This window comes from Periplaneta americana, chromosome 16, assembly GCF_040183065.1.
Source record: "Periplaneta americana isolate PAMFEO1 chromosome 16, P.americana_PAMFEO1_priV1, whole genome shotgun sequence".
In the NCBI taxonomy this organism is placed as follows: Eukaryota; Metazoa; Arthropoda; class Insecta; order Blattodea; family Blattidae; genus Periplaneta; species Periplaneta americana.
The window spans coordinates 22,758,412-22,774,490 of NC_091132.1; the positions used below are offsets into that span (position 1 = coordinate 22,758,412).

At 38.5% G+C, this 16,079-nt stretch overlaps 1 protein-coding gene across 1 annotated transcript; it reads left to right on the forward strand.

Moving 5' to 3' along the window:
* The first annotated feature begins 1,379 nt into the window (after window positions 1-1,379).
* On the forward strand, window positions 1,380-6,854 carry LOC138716534 (uncharacterized). The gene is made up of 3 exons (XM_069849687.1): window positions 1,380-1,394; window positions 2,409-3,118; window positions 6,361-6,854. Exons 1-3 carry the CDS (start codon window positions 1,380-1,382, stop codon window positions 6,392-6,394), a joined length of 759 nt encoding a protein of 252 aa, XP_069705788.1. The 3' UTR covers window positions 6,395-6,854.
* The last annotated feature ends 9,225 nt before the right edge of the window (window positions 6,855-16,079 follow it).

The window sequence follows — 16,079 nt, forward strand, 5'->3', positions numbered from 1 at the left end:
AATTCTATATAATATAATTTAAGTTATTTGAAGGGTTCAGAACCATAGTGGGCCAAGCGACATTTACTGAATACGTAGAAAACACGGGTTAAAATTAAGTTATTGCCATAATTCAATGGAAACCTGTAACAAGTAAAATAAAATATACACATTAAATCTAAATGATGTCAATCTTCATTAAGCTATGGTTGCATGTAATAAAAATTAAGAAACATGTTAAAGGAATTGTCATTGCACCAAATGAGTGTCTCTGGACCAAAATGATAGCATTTTAATTATTTGGATGCAATTTAAATTAAGTAACATATTAAACGATTTATCCTTCTATCAAACACGAATGTTCCCTGGATCAAATGTCCTATTTTAATTATATAATTACTTTATATTTATTTCTAACGGGTGCAGCGGAGCGCACGGGTACGGCTAGTATATATATATATATATATATATATATATATATATATATATATATATATATATGATTACATTTGTCAAAAATGCAGCAGTAGTAGTATGAGAACTAAATGATAAATGTAAGTAATCGTAGAAAACCTGTCTTGTCTCATAATAGTAGCTCTTTCCACTACAAATCGCATAGCATCTGCCTGGTATCGAACTCCTGACTGAAACATGACAGGAAGGACAAACGCAGCAATGAACAAGCAAATGTCGAAGGAAGCATACAAATAACAATGGAAGTGGTTAGTTTCAATCCATGTAATGAATGGGAACTCCAACCTATACATAAAGGTAACCACAGAGATGTATAAAACATATCATTAGATTCATTCTTCTCTCTCCAACATGATTTTACCAGCGAAGTACAGTTGGTTACCTGCGTCATAACTCGGCTACCAATACCACAAACTACTAGAACGCAAGTAAACCACGGCTTCTGATTGCCTACAGCGATTCCAAATACAAACATAATATCTTTCAGGATGGCCAACATTGACTGTGGAGGCAACCAATGTTTCGTGCGGGAATGCGGAATATTAAAGAGCTAACTAATACTTGGATTCTTACAGAGAACTTTAGACAGGGATATGAAATTCACATGATTATGTAACAGTTTTTAACTTGAAAATTATTACTCCCGAATTAATCAGGTGTGAAATGTAGCGTGGCAGAGACAAAAACAATATACATGTTCAATGCAGTACGTTTCTAGTATTTGTTGCCGATAATGAATGATGTTATTTTATATAACAATGTCATTATAAGGGAATTTCTACATTACAAGACGTTGTCTTAAATATTATTACAATGAATCGACATTAGAAATGGTTTAGTATAAAAGAGAACTTAACGAGTACACAGGCATCAGTTTACAATTCACTGTTGTTCAGTACTGAAGTGTAGCGCAGACACTTGGAATTATGGCTAAAATACAGGTAGGGAATGTGGAAAGTATGTACATAGTGATATTTCATTTTAACAACGTTCTCTAACTACTCAAGGAACAGCAACTAAAAATGTATTTAACATAACTTTTCAACTACTTATGCTTTTTTTTTGACACGTTGATAAAGGAGCAACTGTGGAATGAAAGTGACAGGGGAAACAGGAGTACTCGGAGAAAATCTACTGCACTTTCAACAACAAATCTCACATAATCAAAATTGTGATAAATCGTCAGCTAAGGGAATTTTCACACACTACCATTTAGCAGCGCTTCCGAGTGGCGAGGCTTTGTGGCTTAAACGCACCATGATTAGCTTGGTTTTTTTAGTTATATTTACCTACTTTTACGAACAGATCCAATAAGTTTCAACTAAAGGATGCAGTGCTGCTAGTATCAAAAGTCGACCACAGTAGCTCGATTGTGCTTCACGTGTGAATGCTTTAATTTAAATTAATGTTTTTCTGGAGGTGGCGATGTTCAGAAGCATCACTGAGTGACGGCGTGTGAAAACAGTCTCACTGTTGCGAATGTTCGAGACTAGCGCAAATGTCACCTCTGTCTGATCTGTTTCTATGGCATTTTAACACCGACCCCGTGTTATCAAATTTATTTACTCATATACTGTCTGCCTTGTCGGCGATCGAGTATTCGGAAATTTCACATCCGGATAGTCGACTCATAATGTCTTGCACACAAACATTCTTTCTTCTAGAGTCAAATAGCAAGTCATGCTATGTGGTATATCACACAAAACTGTATTCACAACAATCGCATAATTGCACAGCACGCATAGGTATATCCAACGTGAAGGGAAATCGGGGAGCAGAATGGGCGGTAGATGGTGGACTAGCGCCGGCCGGTCCAAATGCCGTAGGTCCGTAAACCAAACCAATGACAACTCTGTACAAATATCGCAGGAAATAAGATCGCAGTCCATTTGACGAGTTGATTTAGCTATGATTGGGCATCGGTCTGTTATATTTTCAGATGATCTTGGTGACAGCGATGCTGGCCACAACCTGGGGGCACACAGTGGCTTGGCTGGACCAAGCTGCCAGCCATCACCACGGTCACGCTGCCGCCGCTGCTGCTGCAGGCAGTGCATCTGGAGGACACGGACAAGCTCATTCCTACGTGCACTTCAGCGGTCCAGTCGTGGGACCTGCGCATCCGGTCGTCGTTAAATCTAGTCCTGCGCATCATGCGCATGCGGTTCAAGGAGCACACGCCGCTCATCACGCAGCTCACCATCACGCGGCGCCTGCTCACCATGTGGCAGCTGTCCACCACGCGGTTCCAGTCCACCACGCAGCGCCTGTCCACCACGCGGTTCCAGTCCACCACGCCGCACCTGTGCACCATGCTGCCCCAGTCCACCATGCGGTTCCAGTCCACCACGCCGCACCTGTGCACCATGCGGTACCAGTCCACCACGCGGCTCCTGTCCACCATGCGGCACCAGTCCACCACGCTGCTCCTGTGCATCATGCTGCTGCTGTCCACCACGTCATCCCAGTCCATCACAATCACCTTCACGTGGCTCACCACCCAGCCGCTCACGGCGCTCACCATGTGGCTCATGGACATCACGGAGCAACAGCGGGTCACCACGCCGTCCATCACGGAACTCACCTCGCTCACCACGGAGCACAGGGAGCTGTTGTGGCCTCTCACGGTGCACAGGGAGGTCATGGAGTCTCCATCGACTATGTGGTGAGTCACTGTCTCTCAGATACATTTTTCTTGTGCATTGAAGTGTTGCTTAGTCTTCAAGGCAATTCAAATTTTCTATTATGCATTCAGTTACTGTACTGCTTACCGCGTCTCAAGTGTTAGCGCGCTGGTTTTACATCCAGGCGACCCGGGTTCGATCCCCAGTGAGGTCGTGATAGTTTGTGGTGGACAAAGCATTCGTCGCAGAGGATGTTTCTCGGGGTATTCCCGTTTCCCTCTTTCATTCCATCAACACACTCCACTTTCCACTAATTTCATCTATCGTCTGCAATAGTAAAAATACGCTGGAGTAATGTCTGAGGGTAGTAAGGGTTTCCGCTTTTGACCTAGGTTTTAAGGTCTTAGGGCTCGTCAGTAGCCGATTCCGATCAGAAAGGATGGCCTGCCTGTCAGCGTCGGATTCACGAATGCCATCCGGCCATCCGTCTAAACTATCATCGCATATAGGGCGTACAATGGGCATAAACGGCCTAAGTGGAAGGATCCATCCCGGATCTAGTCCTCCTGAAATCAATCGATCAAGACTTGAGTCGTCTTGTTTATTGTCGTAGGTGTACTGTACATCCGAGGTTCGAGGCTTTAACCCGGTAGAGGGCGATGGATTTCTTAGATCGATAAAAAATAAATAGTGTTAATGCTGTGGTATTCTTCTAACCTGGTTTTGACCCGTAAACCTGCAATCCTATGGCAAGCGTAATACTGTAACTGTCATCCCCAAGAACGACGTTACATGTTTGAACATGTCTTATTTCCTGCAATCTACGCCCATTCAAGACATTTTTGCGGAATACTTCTCGATTAAACATATCTGATCCAGGTATAACGATTGTGTAATCATTACTGGGCCTACAAACTGTAGCAAATTACTTATCGTCTTCTTTTAGAGCAGTTATTTTTTTAATGTTTATTTTACGACATTTTATCAACTGGCGTCTCAATGAAATGATGATAATGGCAGCGAAATGAGTTCAGGGTCCAGCAACAAAAGTTACCCAGCATTTGCTCTTAATTCGTTGAGGGAAAACCCCGGAAAAACCTCAACCAGGTAAATTGAACCAGCTAGGGTTTGAACCCTAATTGTAAATTTAATATTAATTGTAATCTTATTGTTCATGTTGTAGTTGTAATCCCCTGGTAGAGGGGCAGAGAAGGCCTGACGGCCTTATCTCTACCAGGTTAAATACATAAATACTGATACTAACCCGCTCGTTTCACAGTCAGACATTCTAACCGTTACTCCACAGCGGTGGACTAGAGCAATTGTTAAAAACCATTTGTTGTTGGAGACGAAATCGAGTCTTCTCTATTTCCGAGATTCTGTTATGCACTTAACTCATGCATTTCATACAATTTTTTGGTCGATCTTAATAAAAAATAAATTATTATTAATCATTTTTAATTTAAATAAATAGTTTGTTTTTGGACGCTAACATTTTCATGTGTGATCACCGTTTGTTATTTGTCCATAGGTGTCATTCATTTGTTATTATTCGTATTTGTCGATAGGTGTTATTCATTTGTTATTATTCGGCAGCAATTGTAGAAATGTTGTAATAAAATAAATTATAATAAGTTTAGTTTTGTCTTCAAAGAAGTAGGTAGCTGACATTAATTATACATCAATACAAATAAATAGCATACAGAAAATGTTTGTAGGTGACACATTAATTATACATCAGTGTAAATAAATTGCATAACGGTATAGGTTAATGCTTGAATACGTACCGTATTTTACTCCATGGATGTTTTCGCGTTCAGCCACGACCCCACGAGAGCCGCTCAGAGTAACAAACAAAAGTCATCAGAAATGGTTTTCACGCTTACTTCTTATCTACGTTAATTCCTGTTTTCGTACACATCTCTACTCCAATAAATCAATGTAGAAAGAGTACAGGTATAATAAGACATTTAGGGCCATATTCATAGACATTCTTAGCGCGGGCTTCCGGTGGATGAACAGCGAACTAACGTTTTTCGTATTCATAAACCAGTGTTAGCGATATGATATGATATGAATCCTGTACAAGTAATCAGTCTATAGCCGGGGTTAGTTTAGCACGCTCGTAGCGCGGGCTAGCGAAATGTCTATGCATAGCACCCTTAGTTCTTTTCTCATAGAACATAGTGGTCTGCGACAATAATAAGTTCGTTACTTCTAAGTAAATAAATAAAAGTTGATTTGATTTATTTATTTACCGCACGTGTATTGTAAGTTTTACTTGCAAGGCCTACCAACAACATCGGTAAGGTTATTAAAAATACACGATCGGCCAAAACCAAATGTGACAAGTGCAGTTTTTCTGCAAGAATTAAAATGTTTGTCACATATCGACATATCGACCCTCACTTTCTTACATTTTTCAAGAGATGAAAATGAAGTTTTAAAATGATCGTGTAAATTAGTGTAACAGATATGTAGAGTAACAATAAGATTTTCTCGTACAATTTGGGAGGTTTAGAGTTACAATGCTAGTACTGGAAGAAAAAGAAACAATTTAAGACCATATTAACTAGGACAACTCAAAACCATAAAAAATTGAGTTACAATGTTAGTACTTGGGAGGGTCGATATTTCGCATTGATTTACTAGCATTATCAAGCCATGCAATCAAATCAATACGGTCTGCCCGATATCAAATTCCGACTTTGTTTTTGTTTAGTTAACTGTCCGAAGACAGATCTGAACCTCACAACTGATACCAAGAAGGTACCACTTATGAGGCAACTAGGCCAGGAGGTAATAGGGTAGAATGGCCAGTTCCTTTCCCCCTCCATTACATACATTGCCGACTAGCTACATATTACAGACTTCAGATGTATACAAAAAAATTGTTCTTCCTCTGATACATATCGTCAAGTGAGATGTACTGCCTGATAATTAATAGATGCACATATCAGCCAGAACCTCAATCAAGGGTAAAATTCCGATTGCATACATTAAATTCAAGTCGACCTGGTTGGCGAGTTGGTATAGCGCTGGCCTTCTATGCCCGAGGTTGCGGGTTCGATCCCGGGCCAGGTCGATGGCATTTAAGTGTGCTTAAATGCGACAGGCTCATGTCAGTAGATTTACTGGCATGTAAAAGAACTCCTGCGGAACAAAATTCCGGCACACCGGCGACGCTGATATAGCCTCTGCAGTTGCGAACGTCGTTAAATAAAACATAACATTTAACATTAAATTCATCAACTAAGTGGTCTGTAAAATTCTTGATTTCAAGGCTCATCCCAAGTATCAGTACGCTTATGGAGTGACTGACCACAAGACTGGAGATAACCACAGCCAGAAAGAGTCCCGCGACGGTGACGTTGTTGTGGGCGAGTACTCCCTGAGCGAACCCGGCGGCAACGTGAGGACCGTCAAGTACGTGGCGGACAAGGACGGCTTCCACGCACACGTCATCAACAGCAATGGCAACGACCACTCCGGGGCCAACCAAGGAGCCCACCACGCACATGGTCACTAGTTCGAACCACGCGTGTTCTTGTACAACTAAAAAATAATAATTTCCTTTCTGTTCATTCAAGGAAAAGGTGTTACTGGACAGATGATATGGCCCGTGTTTAAAGTGGGTAGTGCAAGTTACTATTGCCCTGCACATTTAACACTCCTTTAAAGCACTGTCTGACTAGATCCTCTGTTAACTAATTTTATAATCACTTCTTCTACTCGTATATTTGTACAAAGCTCTATCACTGAAGAAACAATAATTTCCCTTATATAAGATCTAACTTATAACTTTTCTAATGCTAATTAATTCTGCACTGTAGATAGATGACGTCAATGTTATTCACCTTCATCTTGCTTCTGAATGAAATTCTACAAGGAAATGACCTCACTTTAAACACCGATATAGGCCATATTGTTTCTGCATTATTTGTTATGTATAATAGCTACTTTATATTAAGATAATTTTCATTTACAATATCACATTTTCGACATTGTTACCCGGGCATTAGTTGTTTATGTTATATCTTATACAGTATGTTGTACAACAAATGTATTATTGAAATAAATACTATTAACTGTTTTATGAATTTGTTTATTGTTATTTACGCTCTAAATATTGGGCGCTTAACATCACATCATTAAAAATTTAATTCCCAAAGGACAAGTCCTTCACTAGAAATCCAGCATTCCTAAATCTTTCTTCTTTTACGCCTTCTTCTTAGTCTCCGTATATAATCCATATACAGGGTGATTCATGAGGGTTTACCGTCACTTACTGAGCTTATTTCCAAAGACATTCTAAGCAAAAAAGTCATAAAAACATGTGTCCTAATCTCAATATTTTCAAAGTTACACTAATTTGAAGTTGCTAGTAAAATATATTTTTTCTTTAGCTTTAAGAGTAAAAGAATATTACAAATAGATAATAAACTATTCAGAAGTATCATTTATTTAATTGACTAGTGTTCTGAAGCTAAAAATGTGTTGTCAGTTGCGTTGTTGATTTTGTTTTTTCAATTTTTGACTAAAAATTACATTATTCTTACGCGCTTATCACAAAAATTGTTATAAATAATACGACTTTAGGAACTTCATTCTTTACAGTTTAATCATGCATCCTAATGTACAGTCTTGAAGAATTTACAAGAGTGGCGTGATTTATAACAATTCTTGTGATAAATGCGTGAGAAAAAATATAATTTTGTAGTTAAAAATCGAAAAAAGAAAATCTGTACGAAGCAACTATAGAATTCACAACACTTTTTAGCTTCAGAATATTAGATAATTAAAGAAATAATACTCCTGAATAGTTCATTCTTTATCTCTAATATTCTTTTGCCCTTAAAACTAAATAATAAAAGTATTTTACAAACAACTTCAAATAAATTTAATTCTGAAAATATTGAGATTAGGACAAATGTTTATATGACATTTTTTGCTCAGAATGTCTTCGGAAATAAGCTCCGTAAGGGACGGTAAATTCTCGTGAATCACCCTGTATATTAATTTCTACTATCATATTTCTTCTTCTGCCCCGAAATTTATTCCCTTTCACCATTTCTTTCAGTGCATCCATCAGTAGGCAGTTTCTACTAAGCCAGTGACCCAGCCAATTAATTTTTCCCTTCCTGAAAAGTTTCAGCATTAGGCCTAGTCTTCCTTCGCCACTCTCTCTAGCACAGCTTCATTTCTTATTTTGTCTGTCCACTTCACACGCCCCATTCTTCTTTCTTTCTATTTTTTTTAATTGCTATGGTTATATAGCGTCTGAATGAGATGAAGGTGATAATGCCAGCGAAAGGAGTCCAGACCCCAGCGTCGAAAGTTGCCCAGCATTTGCTCTTAATTGGTTGAGGGAAAATCTCAACCAGGTTAATCGTCCCAACCAAGATTTGAACCCGGGCCCGTTCGTTTCACGGTCAGACATGCTAACCGCCTCCCGAGTGTCATTTGTTACTGTTGCTCCAAGATATTTGAATTTTTCAACCTCTTCGATGGATAAATCTCCAATTTTTATGTTTCCATCTCGTACAATATTCTGGTCACGAGACATAATCATATACTTTGTCTTTTCGCGATTTATTTCCAAACCTATCTCTTTACTTGCTTCAAGTAAAATTCCCGTGTTTTCCCTAATCGTTTGTGAATTTTCTCCTAACATATTCACATCATCCTCGCAGACAAGAAGCTGATGTAACCCGTTCAATTCCAAATCCTGTCTGTATCCTGAACTTTTCTAATGACATATTCTAGAGCGAAGTTAAAAAGTAAAGGTGATAGTGCATCTCCTTGCTTTAGCCCGCAGTGAATTTGAAAAGCATCAGATAGAAATTGGCCTATACGGACTCTGCTGTAAGTTTCACCGAGGCAGTTTAATTAATCGAACTAGTTTCTTGGGAATACCAAATTCAATAAGAATATTATATAAAACTTCTCGCTTAACCGAGTCATATGCCTTTCTGAAATCTATGAATAACTTATATACTGTGCCCTTATACTCCCATGTTTTCTCCAATATCTGTCGAATACAAAAAATTTGATCAATAGTCGACCTATTACGCCGAAAACCGCACTGATGATTCCCAATAATTTCATCTACGTACGGAGTTAATCTTCTCAAAAGAATATTGGACAAAATTTTGTATGACGTCAACAAAAGTGACATTCCTCGAAAGTTACTACAGTTAGTCTTGTCACTCTTCTTAAAAATAGTTGTACGTTATCATAATGCTGATCAGGAAGTAATTATAATTTCATAAACATTAGTTGCCTCTGTTTTCGTTTTCAGTCATAAACATATCTGTAGGGAATGCATGGCCAGAGCGCTTTTTTCCCAGTACAAGGCAGTGTTCCGCGATAATCGTCAGTCATTTGTGATGAACAATTTGAGGCTGAATCTCTAATTAAATATTTTTCCTTTTTAATTACATATTTTCCCGATTTTCAGTACATAAAAATCCGAGCCCTAGTGATGTCATTCCCACATTACGTGTTAAGTTTAATTTCGATATGATGGTGCGCTACCAGATTATGCTGCAGCAGTCTGTGTATTCCTGAACGCAGCATTCACAGATGTCCAACTGCTGAGCTGACACCACATTCGTCTAACCTTACTGCAATGTATCCCTTTGTTTGGATTGTAGTCAAACGTTCTGTCTACAGCAGAAAGCCAGAAACACTTGGAAGAACTCAGAACGTACATTAAGGATGCATTCGAAAACTTTGACGAGTAAATGAATTATTACAGAAATTACGTTTCAGTCTTCTCGAGAGATTTGAACGATGCATTAATGCAATAGGAAAGCATTTCGAGCATAATGCATAAAAGTAAATGCAGTTCAGTAGAGTCAACTGACTTTTGTGGTCACTCTGTATTTTGTGTTTTTAATTATCTAATAGTTTTGTAATAATAAGGTTTAATGTCATCAAAACATATACAAGTTCAACGTAATCTGTTAATGGCGGTCCTGTCACATTTTTTTTCAGGGACTCGCCTTAACCATTGATTTACTTTTAACATCCGAGATTAATCCTAGGTAAGATTTGCGATTTAAATTTAACACACTTTTCCCTTTAACAGAACTAAGTTTTGCCATGACACTTTATTTTATCGTTATTATGTACTTCCATTTTATGAAATTTGTAATAGTGTGTATAAAGCACATCTTCATAAAATTTAAGTGGCAACAATGTGAAATACACACAATAAAATCGCGGTTAAAGGGTAGCTATGGAATTAGAAACAGAACAAAGCAAGGTTACTTACTTACTTACTTACTTACTTACTTACTTACTTACTTACTTACTTACTGGCTTTTAAGGAACCCGGAGGTTCATTGCCGCCCTCACATAAGCCCGCCATAGGTCCCTATCCTGAGCAAGATTAATCCAGTCTCTATCATCACATCCCACCTTCCTCAAATCCATTTTAATATTATCTTCCCATCTACGTCTCGACCTCCCTAAAGGTCTTTTTCCCTCCGGCGTCCCAACTAACACTCTATATGCATTTCTGGATTCACCCATATGTGCTACATGCCCTGCCCATCTCAAACGTCTGGATTTAATGTTCCTAATTATGTCAGGTGAAGAATACAATGCGTGCAGTTCTGAGTTGTGTAACTTTCTCCATTCTCCTGTAACTTCATCCCTCTTAACCCCAAATATTTTCCTACGAACCTTATTCTCAAACACCCTTAACTTATGTTCCTCCCTCAAAGTGAGAGTCCAAGTTTCACAACCATACAGAACAACCGGTAATATAACTGTTTTATAAATTCTAACTTTCAGATTTTTCGACAGCAGACTGGATGATAAAAGTTTCTCAACCGAATAATAACAGGCATTTCCCATATTTATTCTGTGTTTAATTTCCTCCCGAGTATCATTTATATTTGTTACTGTTGCTCCCAGATATTTGAACTTCTCCACCTCTTCAAAAGATAAATTTCCAATTTTTATATGTATTTCCATTTCGTACAATATTCTCGTCACGAGACATAATCATATACTTTGTCTTTTCGAGATTTACTTCCAACAAAGCAAGGTTAATCGCATTAAATTCTATATAAAGTTAACATAATAACTATTACACAAAATCTGTAACAGAGACATAAATGACAATATTATGTGCAGTCACTGCAAGCTTAACTCTTCCAAGTACTGTTCTGCAATTACGCTCATTCTAATCAACACGACCAAAGAATGCAGTGTAATATTTAGAACAGCTGAAGCTTGACATCTTATGAACAGAACAAAAGAAAGTGTTAATATTGACCCTTCTCATACTAGAAGACAATTTTTAGTACAAAAATAATGTATTTTGTATAGGCCTATATAGCTGAACATTTTAAAAACGCGTTTTCTACATGTTTGAGCAGTGAATAATAGTTCAAAATATCTCGAATCGATAATTTTATAGGATCACATTCCTTTCTGTACGATGAGAATGTTTAAATGTAGAACACTATTCCTATATTGAAAGCACTTCCCCTTTCCTTTCCATTAACACTTACAGCAAGACATTTGGCGTTTCACCGATGAATGACTTTCGTGGAAACCATAGCATTACCGGTACATTATTACTCTGTGAATGCCTCGGCTGTATGAAATATTTTACAATGAAAGTGAATTTTTCTTGCTGTCTATAGAATTAAGCAATTATAGCTACATACAGAGATTCTTCACACAGAGCATGGTTGGCTAGCCAAGCGTGCAGAACGGTTTACCCGACAGTCCGTTGATTGTTACGTAATGTGTATCATAGCTGTACTACTTTTTGTACAGTACCCCATACGTGAGTACGATGTAAAGCTGTATTCCCTTCCCCTGCATAACCCCGTCTGAAACCACAAACAGACACATTGCTGTTTCAAATTTGTGAACAATATTTCAAGAAAAGGGTAGTCGGATAGTTCAGTTGATATATACAGTCATACAGTAGGCATATAGGCTAGTATGCACTCTGTGTATGCCATTGGCGATTGTCGTCAAACCCACTTAAGGTATGTGAACATTTTCTTCTTCTTCCTCCCTTCAAGTATTAGGCCAAATGACCTGTTACGATCTCACAGTTGAATGTTCAGTCTAGCGCTTCTTTGGACGACCGAGAGATCTCTTCCCGTTTAGACGATAGTGGAGCATGACTTCTGGGATTCTATCTCTATGCATGCAATGCAGATGATTTATCCAGTTGTTCTGATAATGTTTTACGTCATTAATTACAGGTTCTAGTTGTAATTCTTCCATTACATCTTCATTGTGTTTGTGATCCCATTTCGTATATCCCGCTGTATTTTTTTTTATTATTTTTTTTATTTTATTGGGTTATTTTACGACGCTGTATCAACATCTAGGTTATTTAGCGTCTGAATGATATGAAGGTGATAATGCCGGTGAAATGAGTCCGGGGTCCAGCACCGAAAGTTACCCAGCATTTGCTCCTATTGGGTTGAGGGAAAACCCCGGAAAAAACCTCAACCAGGTAACTTGCCCCGACCGGGAATGGAACCCGGGCCACCTGGTTTCGCAGCCAGACGCGCTGACCGTTACTCCACAGGTGTGGACTCCCGCTGTATATCAGGGACGATTTCTCAGGGCATGCTATGCTTGCTGCGCAAGCCCAATATTTTCGTAGAATGTGTATTTCTCAAAATGGGATTACGTACATTAAAATTTATTTTGATTTTTGGAATATTGTATAGGCGTAATACCATCCGCAGGTTGCACACCGCAAGTATCGCAACGCTTGCTCGTTTCTCGGAGCTACAGGGAAGACGTAATAATAGCGAGAACATGATGCGCGCAAGTGCCTTCCTCCTTGGCCCGTCATAGGCGCACTATGTGTTGTTTGAAGCTCTGGTCCGAGAGCTACACCAACGAGTATTTAACGTTACACAGAGCAGTACTGACAGCGGGAATGTGCTGTGATTTGCGAGTGCAATGTAATTGTATGAACAGAATGCACGTGTTAGTTACTGCATGTATTATTAATAATTCTTAAACATTAATTTCAAGTATTGCAATCACTTCGGAATTGTGTGTTATTGAAACCTTATTATTAAATCCATTTTCCCGAAGGACTATTCAAGAGAAGACAGACATTATAGAGAATATGTGCGCTGGTTCAGTGCAGCTCAATACAACAATATGCATTGGTTGGCAGGGTCGAAAAAATTAAATAAACTGTTTTGTTGGCCATGTTTGTTATATTACTGTATATCGAACTTCTACATCTGATAAGCGAATATGATCCATGACTCATAATGATTTCATAATTATAAAATAAATTATTTAGGCCTATGTGGGTCTGATTATTTTTATTAATTATGAATTATTATATCCTCCATTCTTCCCCTATGAATAAAAGAGCAAGCCTAACTTTTGTGACTAGCATTCGCCCCTGCTGTATATCTCATAAATTTAATTTCATTAGCCGTTATTCTGCTTTCGTCTTTCTTTCTCAATGTCCATGCCTCACTGCCGTAACAAAGTACAGGTCTCGCCAAGGTCTTGTATAGGCGAATTCTAGTATTATTTTCAAGAATACAATTTCTTCTTCATGTTCAGATAAAAGTGTTAATAATACCACAGATATTTACTGTCATATTAGAAAACAAATGGAGAAAATCCAATATTCTAAGCAGTTGATTGATTGTACTCATGATAATGAATCACAGAACGAAAAAGAAAATGGCTCAACCATTCTAGGTGACTAAGTTAGAATTTATTGTAGGATGTTCATACTAGGCCTATAAAGTAAAAAAAGGGAAATCCATGGCGCTACAGCCCTGAAGGGCCCAGTACGACCAGCCAGCTGCTGGCCTCACGCCCACATGCCGAAGCAGAGGTGGACGATCATCCAACCAGAACGGAGGTATCGTATAGTTAGCACGATGATCCCCCCAGCCGTTATAGCTGGTTTGCTAAACCGGATTTTCGCTACCTATCGTTGCTCCCCAAGTGCATCACGATGCTGGGTGGGCACCGGTCCCATACACTGGCCAACATTTCATGAGAACATTTCTTCCCCCATGAGGACATTACTACTATAGTCGCGACGCTGTTATTCCCGGCGTGACTCCTCCTCTTTGCTTATGTCTTAGGAAGTGAAGACTCTATAAAGTCTAGGTAGGTAGTATCGTTCGCCATTTTTGTTCTTTCGTTGCCGAGCTATCACAGGAGGAATGTATTTGCCACACCGTTAAATATTATCATGTCGTAGCTCCAATGATAATAAATCAAACGCACTGTAATTCAGCAAATAACTGAGCGGCAAATAATGTCTTCGTGTACTTTCTGCGAACACCAACGAAAGAGCCAGAATGGCGGGCGATTATATATTTAGATTGATCGAGCCTTAACAAATGAATACAGTCTTCATCAGCAAATCACAAGACGCACGCGTTTAAATGTAGCCTACCTGCAACGTAATTGGCTGTCGGAAATTAGAACGACGGGACTATAATATCTAATATAAGAAAGATACTTGACATCAACATTAGCACTATGTATTACTACGCGGAGCACGTGTTTTTAAGTACATGTGACATCAATCCTACCGATGTATGCAGGTCAGCCTTACTTTCATGATTAAAAAAGAAAAGTGTACAATGAATAATTTAAAACATGCAAATATGTATATTACAGACAATAATAAATTAAATTTAAAGCAAATATTATTAACTTACGAGTAGACCTACATCATTTGGAGTCGCTATCGCTTGTAGATAATGCAGCAATACCCATAATCTGTCTCCGAATCAGAACTCTCCCTCACATTAATAAGTAGACGATCAACCATGTTATCAGTGAGACCATCCATTTGCCACATTCTCTCTTCCGCCTTGACGATGTAACGAACATCAGATTGCCACATTTCGACCGTGACTTGGGTCAAGGCTGTGCGTAGAAGTTGACGCACCTCTTTCATTTTGAAAGTCTCGTTATTTCTTCTGACGTAACCTTTAACATTACTCCACACGCGTTCAATAGGCGATAAATTACTGTGATAAGGTGGCAGTCTTAATACAGTGTAACCACTTTCTTCGTCAGAAGTACAATGGCCCTTATTAATCCAAGTCTCGTCAAGATAATAAATTTGTCTCAAATATTTTCGCCTTCACATAGTAATATCGTCCCTATCTAATATTACGTTAGCTGTTTTTCTTTTCACAAAACCGAAACCTATTTATAATAAAAGACTACAAAAACACTACAAATGACACAGCTAAAGAAGTCAAAGGACGATGTAAATGGTAATTTCCGCCAGAAAATCCGTCACCCGTGAAAGCCATTCTTTTCCCGTCTACTACATTGAAATTTCGTCAATTTTAACGAAATTGTCGTCCAGTTGGCAACACTGATAAATAACATTCGTCCACTCCCACTTCTATCTCCAAATCTTCGAGCATTAAAGTAAATATGTTCAAAGCTCCAAATCACATGTCATGGCAAGTTTCATTAAATAATTTTTCTCCTGGCCTTGAAGAGGAAAGTACACACATATGCAACGTGTTTTACTATTAAATTTTGTTAAAAAATAACTAACAAGTAGCAATAATATTTAACAACTAATGGATCTAAGACCTTTGGGGAGGCCGAGACGTAGATGGGAAGATAATATTAAAATGGATTTGAGGGAGGTGGGATATGATGGTAGAGACTGGATTAATCTTGCTTAGGATAGGGATCAATGGCGGGCTTATGTGAGGGCGGCAATGAACCTCCAGGTTCCTTAAAAGCCAATAAGTAAGTAATGGATCTATTTCGTTGCTTACACTCAGCTGTACTCCAGTCAGCAGCGTATCACTGCATTGTTATTAGTCACATGCTTCCCGGAATTATTAAGTTTGTTTACGTCTGCAACAGACGTCCACGTGCATTTGACTCATAATGCCTTTCTTGTATTGGATGGAGACAACTTATATTTGAAGGAATAAAATATGTTTACATTAAATACATGATTTGTTCATTATGTACAACACTATT

Excerpts from the sequence above, each read along its gene's own strand:
- LOC138716534 (XM_069849687.1), top strand. Across the intron at positions 3,119-6,360 it reads GAGTCTCCATCGACTATGTG|GCTCATCCCAAGTATCAGTA; the intron begins GTGAGTCACTGT and ends CTTGATTTCAAG.